The sequence below is a fragment of the Symsagittifera roscoffensis genome, chromosome 10 (genome assembly GCF_963678635.1).
Source record: "Symsagittifera roscoffensis chromosome 10, txSymRosc1.1, whole genome shotgun sequence".
Lineage (NCBI taxonomy): Eukaryota > Metazoa > Xenacoelomorpha > Acoela > Convolutidae > Symsagittifera > Symsagittifera roscoffensis.
Window position 1 is genome coordinate 21,579,277 of NC_087071.1, and position 27,126 is coordinate 21,606,402.

General features: G+C 35.4%; 1 protein-coding gene across 1 annotated transcript; it reads left to right on the forward strand.

Moving 5' to 3' along the window:
- The first annotated feature begins 2,242 nt into the window (after positions 1-2,242).
- LOC134855003 (ABC transporter G family member 20-like) lies at positions 2,243-21,072 on the forward strand. Its single transcript, XM_063871382.1, has 9 exons — positions 2,243-2,904; positions 11,802-11,944; positions 12,567-12,700; positions 13,118-13,304; positions 13,650-13,830; positions 14,257-14,985; positions 15,635-15,796; positions 16,154-16,563; positions 20,875-21,072. The coding sequence occupies exons 1-9, from the start codon at positions 2,715-2,717 to the stop codon at positions 21,070-21,072; spliced, it is 2,334 nt and encodes a 777-aa protein (XP_063727452.1). The 5' UTR covers positions 2,243-2,714.
- The last annotated feature ends 6,054 nt before the right edge of the window (positions 21,073-27,126 follow it).

Below are 27,126 nucleotides of genomic sequence, written 5' to 3' on the forward strand. Positions count from 1 at the left end.
GAACAAGCTACTATGCTGTTAAATTAAAATGACTGGATAAAATGAGCTAACACAAAGTTTTCAAATTTGTTTGTGTCAATTCTGGTTGAATTTAGGTAAAAAATGGGGTGATTAAATATGTTAGATTTTAATTTTTGAGGATTTTATTTTTTGAGCATTTTTGAGGCGCAAATTAATTTGAAAAGCTTTGAATCCAAACTACACCCTCAAAATGGGTCATACCAGTTGCTTTGACTTTAATAAGGTGAACAGGGTAAATTGCCATTTCCCGTGCTCATTGTCCCAACTTGGCTAAATTGGTAATCTATAAAATGCCATAAATTTAAAAAAAAAGTATTCCCATGTGAAATTTTGGGCTCAGGATATAAAAAATTCAATCAAAAGCGTCTAGTTATTGAATAAATTCGTCTTCCAGTTGGTTGGGGGGGATTTCACTTGGTCGATCTGGGGGAGCGGATCTACACATGGGCCTATATCAGCTCTATAGTTGCTTGTTCGACACAAAAACAAAATATACGAGAAAAAAAACCAATCAATTTTAATGAAAATTATCAACAGTGTTTGACAAACTTTTGCTGTTTATTGCAGAACGATGGCTTCATTAGCCTGAATGTTAATAATATGAGAAAAGATTCTTAAAAAACGTGTTTGTAAAACACCCTGCATGCTATTCACTCAATAAAAAATTTCCTTATTTAATTTTTTGCTTGGGGTCACAATTATTTTTCTACAAGTTTTTTTTAATACTTACTGACATGTAAAGAAAAATAGATTTGAAACAATTACTGTTAGCAAACCTCGTATCTAACGTCATCATCCCCACATGAGGAGCTTAACGGCTCTTTGTTTTCAGATGTGCCTTCCCACAGTGACAGAAATGAAGAAAAATTTATTGTCTATAAAAATATACAATTTCAGATCTGTTGTAATGTTATAGAATAAAATTTCGATTATTTAATTTTAATAATCATTTAAAATGCAGTTTGTTTGTTAATAAGTTTTATAATGTGTAACTTCATTATACAATCACTACCAATTCACTCTAAAACCGTTTTTTCTGTATCAAATTTCATGCATACCAGATACAGATCGTACAGAGGTTATGTAAAGATCATCTACAGAGTATCTACAGTTAGCCTACAGATTCTATACAGATTATACACTGAAAATTATATACAGATTGTGTACAGATTTTTTACAGACTATATACATATTATATACAGATTATGTACTGATTTTCTCAACAAACTCGCCCATCAGATAGTATGTGTAAATTGAAATAAAATTATGATGTAAGTTTTTCATTGAAATGTTTGTACAGAAATTTGAAAAAAAAAATTAAAAAATTTAGATAAAAAATTCAAAATCAGTATTGTGGAATTAAGTTGCAGCAAAATCTTACTGCTCTTTGTCAATTTTGTAAGTTTTTTTTTGATATTTTCTCACAAATTGGGCTAAAAACGTTGATCTTACAAATGGCATTTGAAGAAGTTTTGCACAAAATTACTTTGCTTACCGCAGGAACCCTTAGGTTTCAAAATTTCAGAGGGTTCTCTCGAAAATTGTAGTATTGAGATAAATTGAGGAAAATGTTTCCTGATTACAAGTTTTTATTGAATTTTTGCAAAAAAAAAATCATTATTTTTAAATCTAATCAAATCAAATTGAAATTTTTACGACCTCTATGTTTTGTAGGTAAAATAATCAATTCTATACACATTTTATACAGATTATATACAGATTATACACTGACTATATGCACATTATCTACAGATTATATACAGGTTTTTTTTGAGTGTGTGCCTAGAATCTATGTATTTTGGTAGAAAAATAGGTTGTTTTTCTGTATAAAATGCATTATCGTGCTCAAAATGGTTAAAAATAAAACGATATTCGATGCTTAAGGTAATCTGTAGATTGTTCTGTATATAATCGATTTTTATCCATTTTTGTCACTACGGCTTTTTTTTCAAAAACATAGATATAGACACCCCATTTATAGCTGAATGTCTTCAATTATTAGACGTCAGATTATAAAAAGTATGTTTAAACTTATAAAAAGTAAGTAAATGAGCAATGGCATATTTGTGATTTAGTGCATTTCAATTTTTTAGAAGCTATCGGAAAGTTCTAACAGTTCGTTAACATAAACCATATTGTGATCACTTAGTGAGAGCAACTGGCGTTGAAGTTGAGAGTTGAAAAGAAGTTTCTAAAAATATTCCTCGCTATTGAAGTTAAGGACAGCTTTCAATCTTGCAAAATAAATCCAGTAGCACACTCAGAAATTGTTTTAAAATCTTTTATAATAGTCATTCATTTTGAGCACAACCCATTTTTGAAGGGTAGAAATCGGTAGAAATCGGTGAAGGGGAAATCCAAATATGTCAAATGAACTCTTGATTTAGTTAGACTTCACAACTCAAGATGATAATTTTGGCGTTCTTGTTAATTATTACTTTCTTACATTGCTTGCAGTTCATTACGAAATCGAGATGAAAAATCGAGATTTTAAGCGGTGTAGTTCGACGGCTGCTTTTTAAATTTCGGCTTTTTGAAATTTTGAAAACAATTCATGCTTCATTAGTTTTACTTTTCTGATGCAGCTTATATGTTACAGAAGTGTTTGAAAAATAAATCAGTTTTAATTGCCTCAATTTATTCTTCTGAAAACTTTGATTTCGAACAAAAAGTTCGCTTACTTTTTTGTTTCCATGATGAGCAATTCAGTGGCTGTTTTATGCGATGAAGCTTCATTATCTTATGGAAAATCCACTTCGGAAGAGGGTAATGGTCTTGACCAAGTGTTGAATGGACTGAGTTTGAGAGTGGACAAAGGGTCCATATATGGACTGCTGGGGCCATCGGGTTGTGGGAAGACTACTCTGCTCAAGTGTATTCTAGGTAGCCACTAAATTTGGTTGCTGTACAAGAATTATTTTGAACACAAAACTATTTTGAGCCAGAAACTATTTGGAGTCCAGAATTATTCTGTGCCAAGAACTATTTTTAGCCTATATAACTATTTTGACCACCGAACTATTTTAAGCCCAAAATTGTTTTGACCCGATAAACAATTTGAGCGCAGAACTACAGTTCTGATTTAAATTATCCGAAAAAAAACGAACGAAACTTGAATTTTCAAATATGTTTTTCTCCATTGGGTTAAAATTAGACAAAAAGCACACACAACAAAAGTTGCTTCGAATTGCATCAGAATTAATATGAGGCAAACTTTTTTCCGACTTTTTCAACAAAATTTTACCTCAAAAATGGGTCATTTTGGCTTTTTTGAATTGATCAAGAATTATGTTGAAACTGCTTAATTGATGTGAAATCTAAATGACAAGAAGCCTCTTACACAGTTCAACAAAGTTCTAGGAGGTTAAATCAGCAAAAATATGTATTATTTTTTTTTGCTTGGTAGTCAAGAAACTTGATTTTTACTATATAAAACCCAAAAACTTTGCTTAAAAACAAATTTTAAGCAATTTACTCAAGTTTTGGAGATTTAACCCTCGAGAATGTGGTTGAGCTGTGAAAGAGGCTTCGTTTGATATATACTCCTCATCAATTAACAAAGTAGTTTCTGCGTAATTCTTGATTAATTGAAAAACGCTGAAATGACCCGTTTTTGGGGGTAAATTTTTGGTTAAGAGTTTTGGAGAAAAAATTGCACCATAGTAATTAGGATGCAATTCTAAGCAACTGTTGTTCTGGGCGCTTTTTGTCTAATCTTAACCCATTTTGAGAAAAACGTGTTTGAAAGTTCAAGTTTTGTTCGTTTTGTCCGGATAATTTAAATCAGCACTGTATTTTTAGCCCAGAACTAATTGATATAGGCGTCATGCATGTGAGCCAATTAGAATGCCCGCAATCATAATTGCCAGCCCCGCGTTTGAAATCAAAGGCGGTGTTATGTGTTAAAGTTAAGCTAAATGGAAATATTCTAAGCTAGAACCTTTCCTTTTAGTTTCCTTTTAACACCTAACAGCGCTTTTGATTTAAAACGTGGGGCTGGCATTTATGATGGTGCTTTTGCAATAAACCGATATAGCAATGAATCAAAATTGGAATTAATATGTTACGATAACTTGTGGAATCCCTCATACTCAAAGGACCGAATGCGCGAAGTAAAAATCAGCCAATCAGGTTTCAGTAATCTGAAAATAGGAAAGAAAGCATGAAAATCTGGAAGAAAGCAAATAATTCCAGGGATTTTAATTGATATTGGCCAAATACAAAACCGGCAGAAATATGCAAATTTTTCAAACTGTCACTGACCACCGCCGAATTGGAACAAATTTTATATTTCAAAGATTTTGTCATGAAAGTAGCAAGTAATGCTTCAGTAAATTCGATTTAAATGAACGGCAATTCGTGTTACACTTTCAAGATATATCGGACAAAATCTACAAAGCGCCGATATATTAGAACAGAGCATGGCTAAATTTGCAATTTTCAAACTCCAATATTTTGCATGAAAAGATCGAAGGTAAAATATCTTTTCAAATTTGGTTTTGGTGAGTCGATATCTTCAATGGAACTTAAAACTGTTTTTTTTTTCGATCACCATAACTGACTGAATAAAACATTCTCTCAAGCGTTGAAAATATCTATTTCTTGGATTTTCGCTTACATCTTTTTAACATACCAGGATTAAAAAAACAACAAAGTTTGAAACTATGAGAACCCTTCAGTTTTTTTATCGTCGAGTTATTTCTTTCAAGTTGCATAGCAACCATCTATCTGCCCTATTTTTTGTTTAATATTCGCTGAAAATTTCATTTTCGTATTTTATCATTCTGTTGACTTTTAATACTTGTCAATCATTTTCTATCAATGTTAAAGCTTTACTCTTAATTTTAAAAAGTGGGAGAGAGCATTCTCTCTACCGGAGAGGAGGAAAAGGTCAAGGTAACATCGTAAATGACCTGTAAAATCAATTAAACTGAAATGAGCTAGTTAAAAAAATTAATTTTTCTTCGAAACAGAAAAAAAAACAGCAATTGACAAAACTGCTCCTTCTCTCGCTTCATGGAAAAATAAAATTTTTTGCAAAATAAAAACAGTACTGTTCTGCACCAAGTTGAATGAGGAAAATTAACTAACGAACTTTTTATGCAGTTAAACAGGTAAACTCAACACCATTTTTGAAATTATTATCACGCAAAATATGGATTTTCTAAACTGCTGAAAACAACACTGTACTCAACTTCAGTACGAGGTAATATAGCTGGTATGCATTACATACAATAAGCGTAATGTAAAATAAAAGCAATTCTGAGATTGTTATTCAACCGATTGTACAAAAATGAGGTAAAAAAGAAGAAGTAAACAAATTGATAAAGTTCTCTAGTTCAGTATTGAGCAACTCGCTATCAATATCGACATTCTCATAGTAATCTTCAATGGCCAATCTTTTGAAGAGGGAGAACGTACGTCTGTTAAAATAGTGTCAGACAATGTGGCCAAACCATCCGAAGGAGTCGAACATGCTGAAGTCGGTTGTTACTCGTTTGGACTGGTAAGATCTAAGATGAATGGGTTAGTAGCCGATCCTCACGTATCTTCGAATTGATCTAAAACATCTACTTGATACCTTTCACCGCAGAGTTTCTTCGGGCCCAAATTTCGTTACCGGGAATGGAAGTCGTCGCTTGCTCCATTGGGTCCTCGTCAGATGAGTCGACAATCTCGTAAATCCGCAAATTTTTTGAGGGTTCTTGTGGTGCTGATGAACCGCTCCTATCCGGCGGTTTAGCGGATTAGCAGGGGGTTTCGAATCATGAGTAGTATCCAGGTTAGGTGTCGATGTGGACTCCTTACGCTCTGCTCGGATGATGCTTATTGGGCTTTCTAGCATTACGGGTTCGGTTGTTTGGTCATCTGAAATCGCGAGATTTATGTTATTCTGGATGGTTTGAGAATAAAGGATTTTTTTTATTGTACTTCGAATCGTTAATGGTGTTGAAAATAATCCGTTCCCTAATTTATCTCTACAGGAAAGACCTCCAGCTATCCAATCTAGTCTTTATTTTTTAAAGTACGCGAAGGAATGAATATAGGAATGATTTCTTCTTGAGAATGAGGAGGTTGTCTTCTTGAGTGAGGCTTTGGGAGTTAGAAACTTTTGTCCTGGTGTTGCTGTCCGACGTGGCCATCCCGACCTCTTCACTCGTCTTCGGGTTAGATTTTCTAGACACAAGGAATTCTTCTGGTTGGAACGCATCGCACCTACTTCAAAATCATGGCTTGGAAAAAACGGCAATGAGATGTTTGCTCTAGAAGATAGAATGTGAGTTGATTAGGTTTTTGTTAAAGCAATATCTAACTTTCTGTTAATTCTTCTGTCGGATAATTAAACCGTAGCCTTTGAAGCATTATTTCTAGTTCAACTTTTTTAATAAAAATTTTTATTGAGGCTCTTTTTGGTTTTCCGAAGGATGGAAGGATGTTATTTTTTATTGGTTGCGGAAGTAGTATCTTTGACGAGGATAGTTTTGACGGAGAGATTTAGTCCAATTTGTAGCCCTTTTTTCCAGACGCGATTGGTTTTTCTTGCGTATCACGGTGTCTTTGCAGCCATTCTAAACTCTATCTTCAGCTTTTGAGTCTAGGGCGCGTTCCTTGCTTGGTATTGATTTCCATTTGTCTAAAATTCAATTGGATAATCTACAAGACGCGAGTTGCTTCCAAATGGTGTTTGGTTTTTTATTGAAGTGTATTTCGAAAGGAGGGTTTTTGACTTTAGATTGATTTGGTAATCAAAGGTTCCAAGTAATTTTTTTAATTGCGTCTTGTAATATACATTTACGAAGTTCCCGTGCCATTGTCAAAATTCTAATTTTTAGAGAATGTATAAGTTTCTCGACTAATCAAACGGAACGTGGTCGCCTACTGTATAGAATTTTATTTTAATGTTATTAGAATCACAAAATAGTTTAAAGTATTGACTTGTAAAATTAAGATGCATAATCTACAAGAAAAGAGTATGGAATACCATATAAATAAACGTAACCTTGAAGAATGTCTTTGTTTGTGTTTGTTGGGGTAGATGTAGTAACTTCAGCGAATGGGTATTTTGAAATTCCATTGATATATAACAAGTTATACTTGTTTGTTCACCATTGAGAATCTAGAAGACGAGCAGTCTAAAACACGTTCTTCGTTAGTTTCAGAAAAAAGGTAAATTTGCTAATTTGTGCGTTTGAGATTATGCTCTTCAAGTTTTTACCCATTTCAGTGCACTCTGAACAGTTTATGCCATCGAAGTCATATTGTCTACTTTTATGAGGCCAACAGTTGTTTTCGGCCAAGTTTTTCATTCCAAATTGGCCAGGGTGGGCTTTATGTAAAATCTTCATCATAGCATCTTCTTCATTATAATTAACCGTCAGATTCATGAAGTTCGCGCACAAAATGAAGAAAAAATGGAAAATTAGAAATGGTCGTCTCAACTTTGTTTTGAAGTGCCTTAACGATAGTGCTAAACATTGGGTCATCTTCAGTTAGGAGATCTATTTATTTACAAGTTTTTCTTGCTCGGATAGCAGCGAAAAGTTCTAGGAAACTTTCATGACGGAAGGGGACAGACCAATTTTAATTTTTTTATCTGCCATAATTACAGGTTTTACAAGTTTTCTATCTAAACGGTAATTAATTAAGTTAAGATTAAGAATTAAGAAACATAAAACAGCAGAATTTGAAATGGAAAATTAAAAGGATCAAATTGGAATAACTCGAAGGCATGCTTTTTGAAGTACAAAATTCAGTTCGATTATAATTTAAGTTGCAAATTATAAGTGTCCAGTTAATAGGTTTTACAACATAGGCAGATAAGTAATCTTACGTAATCTGATTTTTCCAAATTTGAACCAATCGAATTGTAGAACTTATTTGATTATCAGAAAGTTAAATCGCTCTATTAAAACTTTTAATGGTTGCCACGACAAAATCTTCATCAAAATGTGATGAGGGAAACAATTTTTCAACGGAATTCATGTGATTAGGTGGGTGAATTGCATGTCTTTTCCGTCAAAATGTTTATTTATGAAGTTAACTGATAACAAACGACCGACCCATCTAGTTATTCTCCTGTGATAACTTTTATCCCGTGACTTGTTGAAAAAAAAAGAGAAAATAGGGCTTTGTGATCTAAATTTATAAAGGAATTTTATCCGTAAAGGTAATTTTTATGGTTTTCTACCGCCCAAACAACTTATAAAAGTTCTAACTTTTTGGAAGAATAATTCATTTCGTGTAGATTTAGAAATTTTAATTAGGAAGAAACCGTCTTCCAGTTGTTCCTTTGAAGTTGTCATAAAGATGCCCGAGTCCATTATGTGATGCGTCCATCTTTTTTTTGGGGTTTGGTTTTATGTCAAAATGAGTGTTTTCTGTCAGTTTTACAATTTTTCGTTTAATTTTCTCAAATTCTTTTATGTGGCTTTCTTGTCTAACAAAGAACGTCATGGGCTTCCCAAGAAGGCTCACTTTGAGACGAATTTAATCTATTGATTCGTTAACCAGAAAATTGATCTAAATTCCTTCAGGTTTTTTGGAATGGGTAATTATTTGATTGCCTTTTTTATATATCAGTCGCAAAATTTCCTGATATGGAATCTCTAAAGCCGAGCAATTCTTTTTCTCTACGGAAAAAATTACATTTCGAGCATTTAAAATCGTCTAAAATAACAAATAATAAATCTTTGTTCTAAATGTTGAGTCCCTGATTCTTTGGAATTCGTTAGACATATTGCCAAGTCCATGAGAGCCAGTTAAAATTAGATAAATGCCGGTAATATCATTGCCTACTATACTAAAATTAAATTCGTTACTCGTAAAATTATCCAGATACAGTTGATTATAGACCGTTTTTAAGTCTAAATTAGTGAACCAAACTTCTCCAACGGAATCATTCGAATTTTTTGCCGCTATGTTGTCGAAATGTTCATGATTATTGGACTTTTTGTAGAGTTTTTTCTTGATGAGTTTAGAGTCAGTGCTAATTACGAGTGCAGGTAGTGACAATTGGGCTAATGAATATATCTTTCATGCAACTTTCCAGCTTTTTAGTGTAAACTTTGGACTTATGTCAATTTATTTTGGTTTTTTCTGTGTCAAATAAATGAAGGGGAACGCCTCTACCCTTTAGCTGAATAGTTTTTCAAAAAATTAAGAAATTTAGTAATTTTCTTTTGATTTTCTATTTTTCCAAAGCGAGGAAATAGGTGTTTAAAGGCCCTGGAAATATGTTTGATCTCCCAGCCTTTTTCGGCGGTGGATTGTGAATTTATAGACTTACAGGTCTTTTTGGTCTGTAAATGAGAGAAATGCTTCTGCGAGACCTCTATCCCCATTTTCGAATGAATTGTCACTTCCAAAGATTATCCTCTCGTGGCTTTCTGTCATGAAAAAAAGACATTCTTCATGTTCCCATCCGTTTGAGAAAAATGGGACTATTGGTTTGCTAATGATGTTAACGGCATTGTCTGTAAAACCGCAACATATCTCTTTTGTCGGTTGATGAATCTTCAAATATGGGTCCCTTAACTTCACTTCGTGGAGGAATTTTTTTTTTAAAAACTAACCGAGCTGGCAGCGTCCACTTGTATAATAAATTATAGATTTTTTCTCCCAAAGCCAATAATTAACAATTTCCTTTCCTTCGTCGTCAAAAATCGTAGTTTTTTTAACACAGAATATCCATCGTTTTCACTCTCCCGATCGTGGCCATGCAATGATCTCACTACAGCATTCTCTGTTTACACAATCCATAATTACATCCAATTGATCCGAAGGATATTTAAAATCTATAACAATTTGGATATCTACAATACTTTCATTTTTACGGCAAGATTTACATAATCTAGTGAATTTATATGATGAACAGGTTGTATCTTTCGGACAAGCTGCTTGGTGGCCCTTAGAGAATTTGTTTTGAAACAGTTATTATTTCGCTCATTATTCAAAGTTGGTTATCTTATGACGTTAAATTTATTGTAAGATTTATGTACAGATGATCAAATGAATTTTAAATTATTAGCCAACTTTATATGGTTGGTTGTACCCTTTTCATCTATCAATGCAATGTTTAGTGCCTCCAGGAGCGGTAGGGTTTCTCTCAGTAATTTTTTCTGTAGATCTCTGAATTTTTCAATTGCTTTATGAAAATGTCTCTTATCCATTCGTTCTCTACGGTGGATATGTCACACTTTTTCGCCATTTCAACTAAAACTCAACAGAATTGCTTCAATGAGACTCTTTCGCGTTGGTTTCTTTTTAGCATTTTGAACCATTCCAACACGACATTTGGTTTTTTCATGAACGTCGTAGACAGATTTTACCAAAATTCTTTGAAGGAGATTTGAAGAATTTTCTACTCTTGTAAATTTCTGTCTGAATATCCTTTTTTAAATTCGTTTTCGAGGATTAAATAGAGGATTGAGAAAAGTAGAGGTTTTTCGGCGCTTCTCATTCCCTTGAATCGTTTCGTTTCTGACATAACCGATGCCGCTTTTTCGTCGCTTCTGTTCTCGGATATTTCTTTCGAGTCCAGCTGTTCTCTGGTTTCCCGATGATTTTTAGTATAAATTTTTTTAATTTTAAGCAAAACTTATCAACTAAGCCTAGTTTACTCTTAATTTTGATTATTTTACTGAGACTTTCGTTTATATCATTTTATCTTACCACGATCTAAAAAAAACAATCCAATTTGTAACTATGAGATACCGTTATTTTATTTTTTTTTGTCCAAGAGATACTTTGTGCAACTTGCACAAAAACCATCTATCCGCGCTATATTTTGAGTAACATTTGCTGAGCTTTTCATTTTCGTGTTTTATCATTTTTTGTTAACTTGAAACACTGGTCAAACCTTTCTGATCAATATTAAAAGTTTACTCTCAATCAAGACATGCTATTTGATAAGGAAGGTTAGGGAAATTCTTGATCTCGTGCTTTTTTTTCTATTGCAAAACGCTATCTGTAACGCAAGTCTTAGTCATGGTGCATTCTGAATTGTTGGTGATTCATGAAGCAAAAAACGCAATCATTCAAAAATAATTGTCATTTTCGAAAAAAAAATACGAAACATTTTTAATATCACCACTTTTATGTTACACTGATTTCCACTCGTTCAGGTAAAAAAAATCATCTGATGGTAAGTTTTTTCATTTTATAAGACGCAAGCAAGGTGACAACGAAAGCTTTTTCGCATCCAATATCTTAAGTAACAAAAACAGAACTGTGGACACTCTGTTGAAATCGCATAAGAATCGGAGTAGCGTTGAGTATAAATATCGTGTGCTTCAAGTCGAACATGCTTCTTTCACCCTTTAGTCGTTGCCACAACATGTGCCATGGGTGAAAAAAATTAATTGAATGTCAACGTTCATAGCAGTTATACCGATGCGACCAATTTTATCAAAATTCTCACGATTTCTTTGATAACTCCTTATCGTACAAAAAAGCGACGGTGGCTTCATGCATCGCGTGTAGCTAAATTTGATAATCATATCATCAGTTAAAACTATTTTTAACATCACCTTTTGAAGAATTGCTCGTTGCATTTGTAAAAATGTTTTGTGAAAACTTATTTGCGATTGATCTCCGACTTTGTGTAACAGCTTCTTTAACTACAAATATCTCAGCCATCAGAAGTCTGCAAAATTTTGCAAACAATTTAAGCTTTTTTCTATAATCTTTCAATTTAATTAAAAATCAAAAACTCTGAAGTCTAGTTTTTCCAATTGAATGTAATTTGTCCCTGATAGAATCAATCTTGTTGTTCATTATAGGTCAACTGCGATTAGACAATGGAGAAATCTGGCTTTTTGGAAGTCCATCTCTGAGTCAGCGAACTGGCAATCAGATCCCTGGCCGTGATGTTGGATACATGCCGCAAGATGTGGCCCTTCATCGGTATTTCACAATCAAAGAAGTAATTGTGTGATTTTTGTAATAGCCGTCTTTGCTCATTTTAAAGTTTAAATTCTGCTCTGTGTTTTTGGCACGCGCTCCCCTTCAAAATAATTATATCTGGGTTTTCAAAATTAGTATTTGTTTTGGTTAACCAGCTCCAAGACCTAACCCTAAGGTTAATTATTTAGGATGAATAAGAGCACATATAACCAGCGCCCATAGTAAGCTATGATTTACTTAAAAGAGCTCATCCTTCGCAAATTGCGCCACAACGCTTTAAACAGAGCTCCACAACGTCACAAATCCGTCTCTAATTCTGTGATTTTTGTTGTAATTTTGTGATTTGCTATTCTGTTTTGAAAATAGAAATATTTTTGCGACAGCTGAAATCAAACAGAACAGAAAGAAGAAAAACCGACGATTTAAAGTGCATCATCAATAAGCTTCCTTCAAATTAGCAGAAAAAGATTTTTTTCATGTAGTTAAACTTGTTGTTAATTTTGTGGTCTAATAGCAAAAAAACGTCGAATATCGACAATCTAAAAGATGAATTTAAGGTGCTTTATGAAAATTCTCGATTAAAAATTTGAGGCAAATTGAAACAAAAAAACACAAAGATTAAGTTAAAAACTTTTTTCTAGGTGTTTCATTTCTACGGAAGGATAAACGGAATGAAATCGAGTGAAGTTGAAACTCGGGTTGGCTTCTTCTCTGAACTTTTAGATCTCCCCCCAACCGAGAGGAGAATAGAGAACTTGAGCGGCGGCCAGAAAAGGTCAGACATTTTTGAAGCTCAATGGCATTTTTGAAGGTCAATGGCAACGGTTTTGTCGCCATTTTCTTCTACCAAAACTAACCAAAAAGAAATGCGTTACAGTTTTGACTTTTGGGAACGAGGTCATAGATGAGGGTTATACGGAGAGTAAACTCGGCCATACTTTTCTTTCGGTCGAGAAAGTCAAGATAGTTCAAAATGGCCCCTGCTTTAGTCAATTTGGTCAAAAATTACATGAACGAAGCGTCCAGAAAGTCATGAGACAACCAAATTACATCCACTCTGGTGGAGATAGTCAAAAATATCAGAACTGGGTCGAGCGAAGGCGAACATATTATTTTTGTGTCGATAAAAATAAATCATACCGACTTTGGTCGACAGAGTCGAAATGCCCCCCCCCCCCTTATTCTAAAATAGGCGAGTGTCTTTCGGAGTGGCTCTAATCCATTCCCCCAAACTACTCATCCTGGATGAACCCACAGTGGGAGTGGACCCCCTGCTGAGAGGGAAAATATGGAGTCACCTCACCCACCTGACCAACATGAGGGGTACAACAGTGATACTCACTACACACTACATTGAGGAGGCAAGACAAGCGGATAAGGTGAGAAATGATAATTCCGTGTGGAGAGAGCAAGAGGGGGGTTCAGATAAAGCTTAAAAAAACGTTCCGTTTTTTATAGTTTCTTTCTAAGCTACTATTTTTCTTCACTAAAGGTTTTTGACATTTTTTTTTAACTTTTAGTCCACCATCCCAACTACTATAAAAAAAGAAGTGTTATTTATCGCATTGTTCCGACCAGGTTCTTTTTTGAAAAAATTGTTCGGATATTTTTTCGCCGAGGTTGTCTGAAACAATGACTGCAACGAAAAGATTAATCCTTCCCCTGTATCCCCCTGTAAATTGATTTAAGATGCTAACTTTATATTCACTTTAAAATTGCTTCAGGTCGGCCTAATGCGAGAGGGGAGACTTCTATGCGAGGGAGATCCCGAAGTCCTCATCAACTTGGGAGGTGTGAACAACCTGGATGAGTTATTTGTTCAACTGTGCACTAACGACTCCGCCGAAGGGAAGAAGGGCTCGAATAAAAAGAATGATAGCAGTTCGTCTTTGTATGCTGTATCGGGTTGGTATGAAGCTTATTGGATCTCTTTTACTATCCCCTCTTTGGTACCCAGAAACAAATTGCCGTCCCTATGATGAACTAATTCAACGGTTAGGCACAGTGAATTTTGTACCTAGTAATGAATCTCCCCCTTTTGCAAAAGGGGCGAGGAGAAAATGTTTACAAAGATCCGCTTTTTGATATATATTTTTCGCTGTTTTGTGTACATTCTTTGCTATTTTGCTATTTTTTTCAAAACGTTCATTAACAAATGTTAGATTAGCATTTAAATAAGCCATTTTTGAAAACTTCAAGTAATTTTATATGATATCTTCTAGTTTAATTTAATTGTTCTTTGTTTTATAAATCACATCTTATTCTGATATTTCGAAGACAGAATTAAAAAGTCAGCGCTTTCACAAAACATTTTTCTCTCTTTTTGATCAGATCCTAACCTTGCAGCCAAAGTTGCGATTGTTCCGAGCAAAGATCAAACAAAACGGATTCACCAAGATGCAGAGAAGACCGACCATTTTCTCCAGAAATTCAAAAGCTATCTTAGCCGAAACTTTGGCCATCCTAGACAACTTATGGCGTGCATCAGAAAAGATATGATTTTCATTACTCGTACCAGAGCTTTGCTACTGCTGTTTTTTCTTCTTCCTTTTTTACAAATATCGTTTATGTTATTATATTGGGGCGGAGAACCAAAAAAGTTACCGATTGCAGTTATAAATGAAGACTATTCTACTTTCGAATTTTCCCTAAGTGAGAAATTTTTGGTCCTTCTTGAAAACTGCGATACAGTCGAAGTTTATTACTACAACTCAATTGAATCTGCTTTTCAAGCAGTCGACAAGATGAACTTGAAAGCTGTTGTTCACATTGGACAAAATTTTACATCATCATTTGTTACGAGGCAAATTGAGCCGAATAACACTTCGGCCGAAATCACTAATGAAAATAGTTTATCTATTAGCATGGACGAAACAGTCAAACTAACTGCCATGATTCTACAAGGGAAAATCGTTGAAGTATTTGAGCAAGTTGAGCTTGATTTTCTCGAGATAAAGTCAAATCAGAATAACTTCACAATTGGCGACAAATCGCCAGTTAAATTTATCAGACCTTTTTACGGCGAAGAAGTTGAAACCTTAACTGATTACATGACTCCAGGTTAAAAAAGGGTTGCTAAAATGTCAATTTTACGGCAAAGAAAGTATTTATTTTTGATTTTCTTTCTCAATTGCAGAGTCATTTGCCACGAACTGTCATCGAATAACTAGTAGCGTGCCAAGGGGGACCCCCCTTCAATTCTGGCTGCCAAAATTTTCCAAAAAGTGCCTAAAACACCTTTTTTGGCCTGTTTGTTGAAAAATTTGGCTGCGGCGCAGAAAATTTTTCAAAAAACACGGTCCTTATACTATTTCAAGAGAGCTCGGAAAATCAAATTGGTCGAACTTTAAAAAAGTCGACAAAATTTTCAAAGTTTTTCGAAAACACCCCTAGAAAAATTTCTAACTCAATTTCAATAATTAGTTCTGTATAATCATTAGATTTTTGACGACGGGTTTTTACAATAGAGAACAAAAGTTTTTTCTACCCGTTTTCATGTAATTTTGACCAGTTGAATGTTTTTCAATGAAATTGTTCTCTAATTTCAAATCTCTATTTTAATCTACTTTCTGTGCAAATGTTTCTAATTTTTACTTTTCATCAAACGTTTGATAAAAAACACTTAAATGAAAAACATTTAAACTGAGTTTAAACTTACCATTTGTTTTCGTCATAAGGTTCTTAGCATTTTATCAACCCCTGGTGCCAGGTGTAATATTACAACTAACCTACACAATCTCGACTAGTCTAACAGGGTCCAAATCAATCGTGGAGCGGAAAGAGGGTCTCACTGACCGAGTATTTGCTTCGGGCGTCACAGAAGTTCTTCTTATGTTTTCACTCATGATTGTGCAATTCATTATAATGACAGGTGGGTGGTGGTCTTTTCTATTAACGAGCCCAGAAGTTAAAACAAATCAAATGAGTAAGTTAACCATTCAAGTCCTATACATAAAACTTTCAATAAAAACTTTTTTAAAAGTCCTTATGAAATTTTTAAATGAAACATGATCTTTTTCTGGCGTTTATTCGGGAAAACGTTTGAAAAATTTTGTGGTTACCTAATTTTTTTCAACTACTCATTTTTTAAAACTTGGATGGTTTCAGAAACCTATAAATTCATTGTCTCAAATCAAATCAGCCACTTTATTAGAAAAATTTTGATTAAAATCTTAAAAAATTAAGAAAAAATCAAAACTGGACTCTTTAATAGAGAAAACCGCCACAGGTCAAGTTTCGATTTTATTTATAACCGCGCTGTTATTATTCGAAACAACTTTTCTCGGAAATATCTTCTTAGCTCTTTTGCTGACTTACTTACAAGGAATTACTGGAATTATTGTCGGATTGATAGTTTCAGCTATTTGCTCGGAAGAAGCTCAGGCCATACATGTTAATATCGGAACAATTTATCCTATTTTAATGTTAAGTGGGGTTATTTGGCCTCTGGAAGCGATACCATACCCAATGAGATATTTCAGCTACCTAATCCCCTTGACAGTTCCGGCAATGGCGATGCGAGATATTTTCCTCAAGGGGTGGGGACTAGAACATAAAGAGGTGTGGGAAGCAATTTTAGTGAATTTGGGGTTTATTGTTGTTCTTCTATCGGTGGCGGTATTGTTGCGCAAAAAGAGAGTGAATTAAAAACTTGTTCTAACTTATTTTTATTTGGTCACGGAAGTCTAGAAACAGTACTTGCTGATTGGTGAGAGCTCGTTTTTCAACCAAAACTTCTGGTCGAGGTCTGCTAATTATGTCCAGACTTTAGAAGTTTTATTCTGCGTTCTGGAGGGATGTAAAGTCACAGACAACGTATGAAGATAACGGCTACGAATCTAGGAGGGAGTCGGGTTAGTCTGAAATAGGTCAAAAAAGTCTTGTGGAAGCTACTCGTCAATGTCTGTTGTCGCGCAATTCCATAATTCAGACACGATAGGTTGAAAATGGCTTTTGTAAAAGACTGTTTAGATCGACACGAGAATCTAGAGATAAATGGCAGACTTGTTATCAGTGGGATAGACTGTTAAGCATGATCTCAAACAAAGCCGGACAATAGTCGTTGGATTCAATTTGACTGATATTGCAGCGATACATAAGTCATGGACCAGGAAGCATCGAAGTTCAAAAAAGAGAGAACCAAAGCCTGATATCAAAATTGTTTTTGAATTACTATTTTCTCATATCGAAGCTCGCATTTCTTGAGCTGAAAATATCCTATGATAACCAAAAATAATCAAAAACTTTCGATAGGCCGCGTCCTTCATGAAATAATTTTTTTTTCGGTCGGACATCAGAACACAACCTTAACCTTGAAAGTCCTATTTTGAGCGCCAATTTAAACATACAGATCATATTATATCTGACAACTCCCAGATATATACAATTTCTAAGGACTCAACATTATGGGGGAATACCTCATGCGCGGAGGGACGAATGCATGAAAATCAACCTTGACTACACCATGGCGGAAAGTGGGACTTGTTGTTCCGACCACTCGAAGAAAGGAAAGATACTTTGGATTCTGGGTTGTTTTTTTTCTAGCCAATTATGACTATCTCAAAAAACGCTTGTAGGGGTTACCTGTGTCGAGAAAAGCGGACCTGATTTTTTTCCACTTTTCAGATCAATTTACAAGGAATATAATTTTATGTTAGTAACTGCTAACAACTTTTCTAGAAAAAAAACAACAACAAATTTAGGCAAAAAATTGCAAAAATAACTTCCTTTTCGAAATTCTTTCATAGAAGTTAATTTGTTTTAGATTCTATCTTCAGTCTGATCGGTCAAAGTCAAAATAAACCAATCGTAACTTTGTTTCTATCTCATTATAGTCCTCCTCCCTTTTACTGGAGTTTCATCAATTTTAATGGATTATATTGGCTAAAACCTTCCAGCACCGAAGTTTCATGGGTAATAATCGATTATAATGAATTTTGTTGACTAAAACATTGTCTATATAATCGATTATCATGTCAAATTTAGACCACGTAATCGATTTTTAATCGATTATAATCGATTATTTTGGAAAAACTTAAATCTATTATAATCCATTATAATCGATTATAATCCAATTTTGTTTTCAAAATAATGGATTATTTTTTGTACAAAAGCCATAAAAATTGATTAAAATTTGTAGATAATGACTCTAATTTTTGCAACTTTCTGCAAAACTCGAACCAACACGTTCATCCAGAAGCGGCCAATATGTAGAAATTTTCCAAAAAGTGCCTAAAAACAGCAATTTTGACCAGCTCGTCAAGTCAACCCCCCCCCGCTGCAACATACACCCCCCCCCCCCCCCCCCAATGTACCCCCCAACGTCCCCGCCCAACGTACCCCCAACCCACGACGTACCCCCCTCAAGTACCCCACCCCCCCAAAATCCCCACGTACCCCCCAACCACGACGTACCCTCCCTCTCGCTCTAGTTAGGGGACATCTAACTGTAGTACGGGTAAGCGTAGGGAGGGGGGAGTTGGTGTGGGATCTATAAATAACTTTTTGCATTTGAAATTAGGAAAAAAATGAAATTAAGCGAGAAGAGAACAAAATAACTAACTTAAGTTTAACAAAATTATGAAAAAATGAAAAAATCTCAAAAAGATTTGAATAAATAGATTGTAATCCGTTATAATCGATTAAAATGGATTACTTTTTTTTGATAAAACTTTTTGAAAGTAATGATTATAATCGATTACATTGGGATTTTGTTGCTTAAAAAATATTATCATTATTATCCGTTTTCACTCGATTATAATCGAATAATTTTGTTATTTTGTAGAGACTGACAATAAAAATCCTATATAATCGATTATTATCTATGAAACTTCAGTGCGGGTTAACCCATACAAGCCATTTTCATGACCCATCCAACCTTGAAAAATGAGTTAAGGGTACCTTAACCGATAATTATGAATATTAGAAATCCATTTTTTTTCCATTATAATTAATTGTAATCCATTTTTCATTACAATATATTCGTCTTTTTCTTCACAAATTTATGAAAATTGATTATTTTTTGCAAATATCAAATATTCACTCTACTTTTTTAAATAATTCCTCACACGTTATTCAAAGAGCAAAATGATAATTCGATGTTTTGTTTCTACTTTTTACTGCACTTTATAAAGCTGCTTTTTGTCGTTTTCTAGCTGTTGTTTGCGAAGAGAAGCTTCGTTTCAGTGTTGACGATTTTTTTTTGGAGAGTGACAATAAGAAATCTAATAAAATCAATCTATATCCATTAAATTTGAGTGCATTTCCCCCAACCCCCCCCCCCCCCCAAACTTAAATATTGCCAAAAACAGTTAATTTATGAAATTTGGGGGGTCTACAGTTAACTGTAGAGATGCTTTAATAAAAAAGACCCGTAATTTTTTAGTTTGGCGTTTTATCATGTTTTTCTTTTTTCTGCAAAGGAGTTTCAAATTTGAAGTTGATGACGTACTAGAGGAAACTAGAACGGAGACAATATACAAAAAAGTAGATTGGAAAAGTAGTTTGTCTAATTTTATGCTCAAAGTATGATTTGGTTCCTCTGTAAAATTAATAGAAAAAATATAAAAATCAATGTTGGTGGAGTGACATTGAAAAAACTTCAGGATGATCTGAAGTCCCGAAAAGCTCCAAGAAATTAATTAAAATTTTAGCACACGTGCGATTAACTTTCTATTTAGTTCAATTTTGCCACTTGCCAGAAAGTCTCATTGTGATATCTGCTTTTCTGGGAAAAAGAAACCCAATCAAGTCTGCTTTTGCAAAAAAAAACATAGTCTAAAAAAAAAATCAGCAAAACAAAAAAGAAACAAAAATTGAAGTGTCGAGAAAAAATGCCTCTTGCTAGTGGCGCGCATGGAGCAGGCAATGCTGGGAATCCAAAAGGCAACAAGAAGCCAAAATCATTCAAAAAAGGAAAGAGGAATCCACGGCCAGCTAACAGTCCAGGAACGGCCATTTTCCAGTTCTGAACTCATAATAGCAAAAAAATTGAAATCTCGAAATAAAAGTATTACGAAATGCTACTGCCAAGTTATCCAGGCTTTGAAATCAAAAGTTAATAACGTTTTGACCAAAATGAGTAACTAAAACTATTTAAAGTGTTTCCTTCATTAGGTTTTGTTATGAGTTTTAGCAGCCTATTCCCAATTAAAATTACATAAAAAGGCTCTTCTTCCTGTTCAACCCCCGTCTAACTTAAGCATCCTTTTTGTGGAGCAAAGAGTGGTTTTACCAAGGTACAATATGCAGTTAATGAAGCCAAATTAAACAGTATGCCAACTTTTGTAGTAATCGGTTGTTATACAACAGTTATAATAGTTAAGGTACAAAGTAAAAAAGAACATATAAAAAGCTATTTGAAATTCTTTTTTGAAACTACTATGAAGAACAATTCGTGGCTCTTTTCCAGTTCCCCCCCCCTTTCAAAGTCAATTTTGAAAAGTTTAATTAACGTTGTCACAATGCAATGAAATTTGGCGTGGTGAACAAATCGACAACAGTGAACAGATTTGTTCTTCATACTTTACAGCGTAACATCAAGCTTTTAGCCGTAATAACACGTAAAACAAACATAAAACTCGGTATTTTGAAAGGGGGGACTGGAAAAGAGCCCAATTCGTTTTTAACATTGTTCAAATGCATTGAAATTTAACATGGTGAACTAACTAAGTAACGTCAGCAGAATGGTTCTACATATGCTTTTAGCCATCATAATACTTTAAAACAAAATAAAAAACGAATTTTTTCACCATGAAAATAGACATTTTGAAACGTTCAGAGGCGAGGGAGGGGATTGTGGAAACGAGCTATTTTATTTGCGGGTAACTGTTTGTAAAAATTCTACCCTGTATTATATTGAAAGATTAAGAACTTATACGTCATTTAAATTCTTATAAAAAGGTCTAGCAACTGATCAAGTTTTTAAATGAATTTTGAGTTTCTCACAAGACTCACAAGGGGTGGGTGTTTTACTGGAAAAAGACTGCAGGACCGACAATTGTGAAGGAGAATTACGACAACAAAGGGAATGAGCCCAACTCGAGGGTTGTCCAGGTGACGAGCAAGTGTGGCACTCTGGACAACTTGAAACACAAGCCAGGGGGAGGAAAGCAGAAAGTGTTCAACCAGAAGACAGTTTACAAATAAAGATTGTGTTTCGGAGGCTTTATTTGAAAATTCTACTCATGTTTTGTTTCCAGTTGCTTCTGTCGAAACTAAGACAAAAATTTTTGAGCTTATTGTTGCTTTGTCAGATCTAAAAAGTTCAGTTTTTTGGCTCTTTTCCAGTTTCCCACACGCCTGGGAAAAAACTGAAATTTAAAAGCTTCCATGAAAGGATCTTCATAACATATATCGGCTCTTTGCCAGTCACGTCTTTAAAATTCATTTTGAAAAGCGTATCTAATGTTGTCATAAGTGAATGAAGTTTGGGCTGGTGAACAAAAGGAGGCTCTTTTACACTCCACACTCTCCCCCGCTTTTTTCAAAATGTTCGTTTCATAGTTCTTGTACGTGTTGGAACCAAATCCAATATATATTTTAATATTGGTTATTATTTAGATATTTTATCCCTATAAAATATTGAATACTAACCAATCATACTCCATCAAACTAAAAACCCACTTATAACCTACTTGTAATTTCAGCAACAGAGAGATTTGAATTTAACTTAGAAATAGCTGCTTTCTCCAAGAGACCGACTTGTAACAAAACCAGTACACTCTAGATCTATTGAGACTAAGAGATATAAGAGTAAGATTAGGATCGGTATTAGACTAAGAAGTTGCACGAATCTAGCCGACCGAAAATAAGATAGCGTGACGAGCACACGGTGTACCCTATCTGAAATTACTCAATGAGTTAGACCCTGGATCTTACTCATCTGGTGCGACCAAAAGTCTCGAACAAGACCTTTAATCAAATTAGATTAGAACTAACCAAAACATTAATTTAAAATTAGACAAAAAATTTTTTCCAAAAATGATACACGACATAAATTTAATTCAAATGTCTCCACGACTCAATAGATCAGAGCCATTATTCCGAACAATACGAAAACTACCCGGTATTGGAAAAAGACTTCGGACAAGAGACGATATACGACTACACAGAAACTTACCATTAAGTTTCATGGTCGTACGGCAAAAGCCAACACAAACTTTTGTATTTAGAACTTAACTAGCCATAAATTTAGATTTTCATTTACAAACATAGTATCTTTGAAGAAAAGTTTTCAACGATCATTAAAAGCGGTAAACGTAATAATTGTACAATAACGACTGATAAAAATGCCCCTAGTAGTTCTTTTCAACAAACCTGCAGTAAAATAAAAAACATCTTTGAAAATATATTTATTGAACATAAAAATACAAAAACAATTAGTATAAAAACAAATTGTTAGTATATATAAATCATCTCTTCATCCCAGTTTCATCACCTACGAAATAAATCTAGACATCAAACACCTTATTATACATCTAATTATTTTCCATCAGACGACGAAGAAAATTATAATCAAAACCACCAACAATTTTATCAAAACCAAAGATCTCGTTCTTACAACATGGATCAACCAGATATTTCTGAACCATGTACACGAGAAGAAAATATACGACAACCTAGACCAATTCTAAGAGCTCAAAATAAAAATTTCCAATCACAAAACCCAGCTAGTACACAATCTTATCAATCAACGCAAATGCAAATTGAAATCCCGCTACCATATTACCTATGTTGCAGCGCAAATATAAAACAAGAAGTACAAATGCATATAGACGTAAATAAGCGAGAGTATAAATGCATATAAATGCAAATGCATATAGGGACAGTAGCCAAGCGTATACATGGTGCGTCCCGGCGGGTTCGGCGCCGGTTCGAATCCCGCCTAGGGCATTTCCTTTCTAGCACTCAAATATGCCCCGAACTTGATGGGATGCTCCGTAACCAGGTTCGATCCCCCCAAAACCTATTTCAACTGTCTTTTTGCTCTAATTTGGTTCAGCCTTGATTAAGACTGACCTTTAAAAAGAGCGATTTGTCTCAAGGACAAATACTGGCCATTTTTGCAGCTTGCTTTGAGTTATGCAGTTTTTTGTGGCCGATGTAACATGTTAACAATAAAAAAAGTTTATTAAATTATGAACATGAGTTATTTGGGTTTGTGGCTTATTTACAAATGAATGAAGATGAATGTCTGTATTGCCGAGAATACGAGTTAAACAACATTTTCCGAGCCGTTTTATCTAGTTTACGGAGATTGAGCGCACATTTTGGCGCCCCACAAGGGACAGTTAGTGCCCTGATTGTTTGACAATTTGACGACACGAGTGTCCAAATAGCCGAAAGTCACCACAGTGCTCAGTTGACCGACAGTCATCATAGTGATCACTTTGGCCGAGTGTTTATTTGGCCGAGTGTTTATTTGGCCTATTTCTAGACAAGACGAGTATTCATCTGGACGAACTGTGCGATTGGCCGAAACCTTCAGAGTGATCAGTTTGGCCGAGTGTTTATTTGGCCGAGTGTTTATTTGGCCTATTTCTAGACAAGACGAGTATTCATTTGGACGAACTGTGCGATTGGCCGAAACCTTCAGAGTGATCAGTTTGGCCGAGTGTTTATTTGGCCGAGTGTTTATTTGGCCTATTTCTAGACACGACGAGTATTCATTTGGACGAACTGTGCGATTGGCCGAAATCGTCAGAGTGATCAGTTTGGCCGAAAATACGAAAATATCAGCTAAAAGAGGGCCGAAAGTGGGCGTTTGGTCGAAAGTGGGCGTTTGGCCTAAAATATCAGATACCAGTTGGCCGAAAGTGGGCGGTTGGCCGAAAATATCAGATAGCAGTTGGCCGAAAGTGGGCGTTTGGCCGAAAGTGCACGTTTGGCCGAAAGTTAGCATAGCGTACCCAGTTAGGCCGACAGACGAGATAGCAGACGGACGAAAAAGCAGACTGAACAGCGGAAGAGAGCCCTGTTCAGGTGTCCTGATTGTTGACTTTTGGTCAAAGTGGAGCTGTAATTTTCTCGACACCCGAAGTTTTTGGATTTTTCCCGGTGACGCCAGTCTCCAAAACCGTCAAAAACTGTAAGACTCGTCTAGTTTTTATAAACTTTCTTTGCAATAAAATTACATACGATGTCTTATTTTGTACCCCAACTCAAAGCAAGCTACAAGTGGTAATTTTCCCGATACCACAAATTTTTGGGTAATTGTGATTGGATTGAAAATCCAGAAACACGGAACATAGACAAGAGTTACTAGACTAGTTTTTTGGATTGGTTTACGAATCGAACCTGCTGACCAAAATTTTCCGAAAAATTTTGGGAGAAAGTAAAAAATTGCCAAAAACTCCTCAAAACGTCCCCATAATTCTGCGAAACTGTGCTGTAACATGACACCAACCTAATGGTAAGTGGTCTGGTAGCGAAATATCAGGCAAATTAAGTTGAGTTTTTTCATCCTCAGTTTTTTTCCGCGTGTGTTGTTGGAACTTAACCAATTTGCCTGATCCGCCACCCACATTGGTGAAACTGTAAGCCAGTTCGCTTCAAGTAAATATAAGCCGTTACAGCTCGTACGATTATTGACTTCGTTGCGCAACACTAATGTTAAGTGGTCAGGTACGGTGATATTAAGTGAGTTAAGTTGAATTCTTTCATCCTCAGGTTTGCTCCGTGTGCGTTGTTGGAGTTCAACAGACCTACTTAATTTCCCCACCCCAGTGGTACTTTAGCGTAACGTAGCCGTCGCATAGGTCTCTTGAGTGTATGGTATTCATTCTAGGAGCTAGTTCCTTGGATCACGCGCTCCGTAAACTATCCGCACCGTCTCAAAAGCGCGTGAAAGAGACTTGTTTCACAAAGCCTGGTTTAAGCTTTAACTTTAACGCCAGGGACTCGCAGAAAACTATCCAATACTATCTGCATCACTTTTTGTCGAATCGGAAAGATCTAGTTATTTGGTACTAACTCCATTAGTAAGCACCGCAGTAACAACAACCGTAGATTGAGTACTGACCAACTTAAGAGCCTTCTTTTGAGATACAAGGAGAATATTACCGCTATTGTATACTGTCGCCGCAACGGTACGGACAATATAGAAAAAGAGTTGAAAAAGACAGGTATTCTCGTTCTTAACATAGTTGAGGATTTTATCTCACAGCGAAAGGCCAAAGACAAAGAACTTATCGAAAAGTATAAAGAGCTGCACCAGCCCCCTTCCCTTGAGTTGAAGACTCTGTTGTTACTTAGACGATACAGTGCTGACCTAAATACACTGAAAGCTAAGAAGAAGTGGAACTGTTTGTCGCCTAAAAATCGTAGAGCGTTTCACAACAGACTTAAAGCGTTAAAACTTCAAGTTACTCCCCCTTGTAAGTTATTGATGTATTAGAGTATTTTGTGGATTTACTTGAGTGAAAATAAAGTATTTTCTGAGAGTCGTTTATTTCTGAAATTATTAAGCATGGAAGATAAGCTTCAAAAGAAAATTAAGAAGTTGTTTGAGAAACGTAGCAATCTCGAAAACGAACTTTATAAATGCCACGAAATAATTTTAGAATACATAGAGAGTCAGAGTCGTTGCTCAAAAGTTGATACTTATATTGAAAAATGTATGAACTATATAGAACAAGCAGTCGAGATAAGTACTGAGTTGATTGATATGGCTGCAAAAAGTGCCAATCCCGACGAATTGATACCGGCACAGGATATGTGGCTTCATAAGTTGACTCAAAGCAACGATAAAGTTCTGCAGGAAGCTATCAGTTATAAAACAAGTTTTGAGGCAGTAACAGAGCCAGACAAAATAGATAGCAGCTCAAAAGTTTCTCATCATTCTGAAATGATTTTAACGAAACAACAAGAGGAACTTGAGAGGCAGGCAAAGGTATCATTAAGACTGAAAGAACAACAAAGCCGTTTAGAGTTGGAAGAATTGGCTGAAGAACACAGGAAAAAACTGGCAGAAATTGAGTTGAAAGGGCTTGAGTTAGAAGATGAGTTGTCGGAAATCAGCGAGAATGCTGAGGAAAGTGGTTTAACTCGAGTCTCTCTACAACTAACAATAGACGAAAAGGATCGTACGCGTCATTGGGTCGAATCTGTCGACCACAATCAGCCTGATGCTGTTGTAGTTCCCAATCAAGAGCAGCACGTTCATTCAACAGCTGAGGCAACCTATCCTGCATTAACAATTTATTTGGTCTCACCAAGTTTTACAGGAGTGAATATTGGCCAGGCGGCTTCTAGTGATATGGGATTGCATTACAGTAACCACATTCACGGACAACATCATAATTTGTCGAAGTTGATCCGATCGCAAGTTTCCGTTAACAATCCAATAGGGTTACAACAGGTCATTCAATCTGTTCCTAATATTTTGCCTCAGCAAACTCTTTTGTCCACTCATCCGGTGCTAAGCAATCCAAACACAGGGTCAGTAGTCCCGGTAACTTCTGAAAATTATTTTGCTCCGACAACATCTGCAGATGTTCCTTCTGGTGTAGCACCGTTCGTTCCTGCATCAACAGCAGTTAATCATGTTTCTTTAAGTCATCATACTACAGGGTCAGTAGTAGCTGGCTACCAAGCACCTGTAGTCCCATCACAACATCATATGGGTGTTCCCGTTAGTAGTTATAACTTTTCAAGTGACCACTATAATCCTTATAGTAATTTGTGGAGATCAGCTGTTGCTGCCCCTTCATTGTCAGCTCAACAACACTACATTCCTTCGACAACTGTTTTTTCCGCAGTGACTCCGATTGTTCCTCCGAATAATTTTGTTCCTTATACAAGTGGAAGGACTGTGTTCTTTGCACAGCCTGAAAATTCTTCGCATGTTAATCAACCGTTCGTTCCTGATTGTCACGTTAACTCTTCGAGTTACACAGAGCCAACTCCCGGTAATTCACCTGGTGCAGACGTCGAGCGTCCACTTTCAACACGAGGATTGGTTAAAATACTCATGCACAGCCGAAAAGATCATCTCCCTGAGTGGAAGCTGACCCAGTTCGATGGCAACCCACTTAATTGGCATGAGTGGTTTGGGCAATTCACATCGACGGTCGATTCAGCCATACTCAGTGACGATGAAAAGCTTACCTATCTGAAAACGCTCGTAGTGGGTAAAGCAAAATCCGCAATCGCTGAGTATAGCTATAGCGGAGTACTATATAAAGACGCATTAGCAACTCT

Excerpts from the sequence above, each read along its gene's own strand:
- LOC134855003 (XM_063871382.1), top strand. The coding sequence starts at position 2,715 with ATGATGAGCAATTCAGTGGCTGTTTTATGCGATGAAGCTTCATTATCT. Across the intron at positions 12,701-13,117 it reads TTGAGCGGCGGCCAGAAAAG|GCGAGTGTCTTTCGGAGTGG; the intron begins GTCAGACATTTT and ends ATTCTAAAATAG. Across the intron at positions 13,305-13,649 it reads AGGCAAGACAAGCGGATAAG|GTCGGCCTAATGCGAGAGGG; the intron begins GTGAGAAATGAT and ends AAATTGCTTCAG.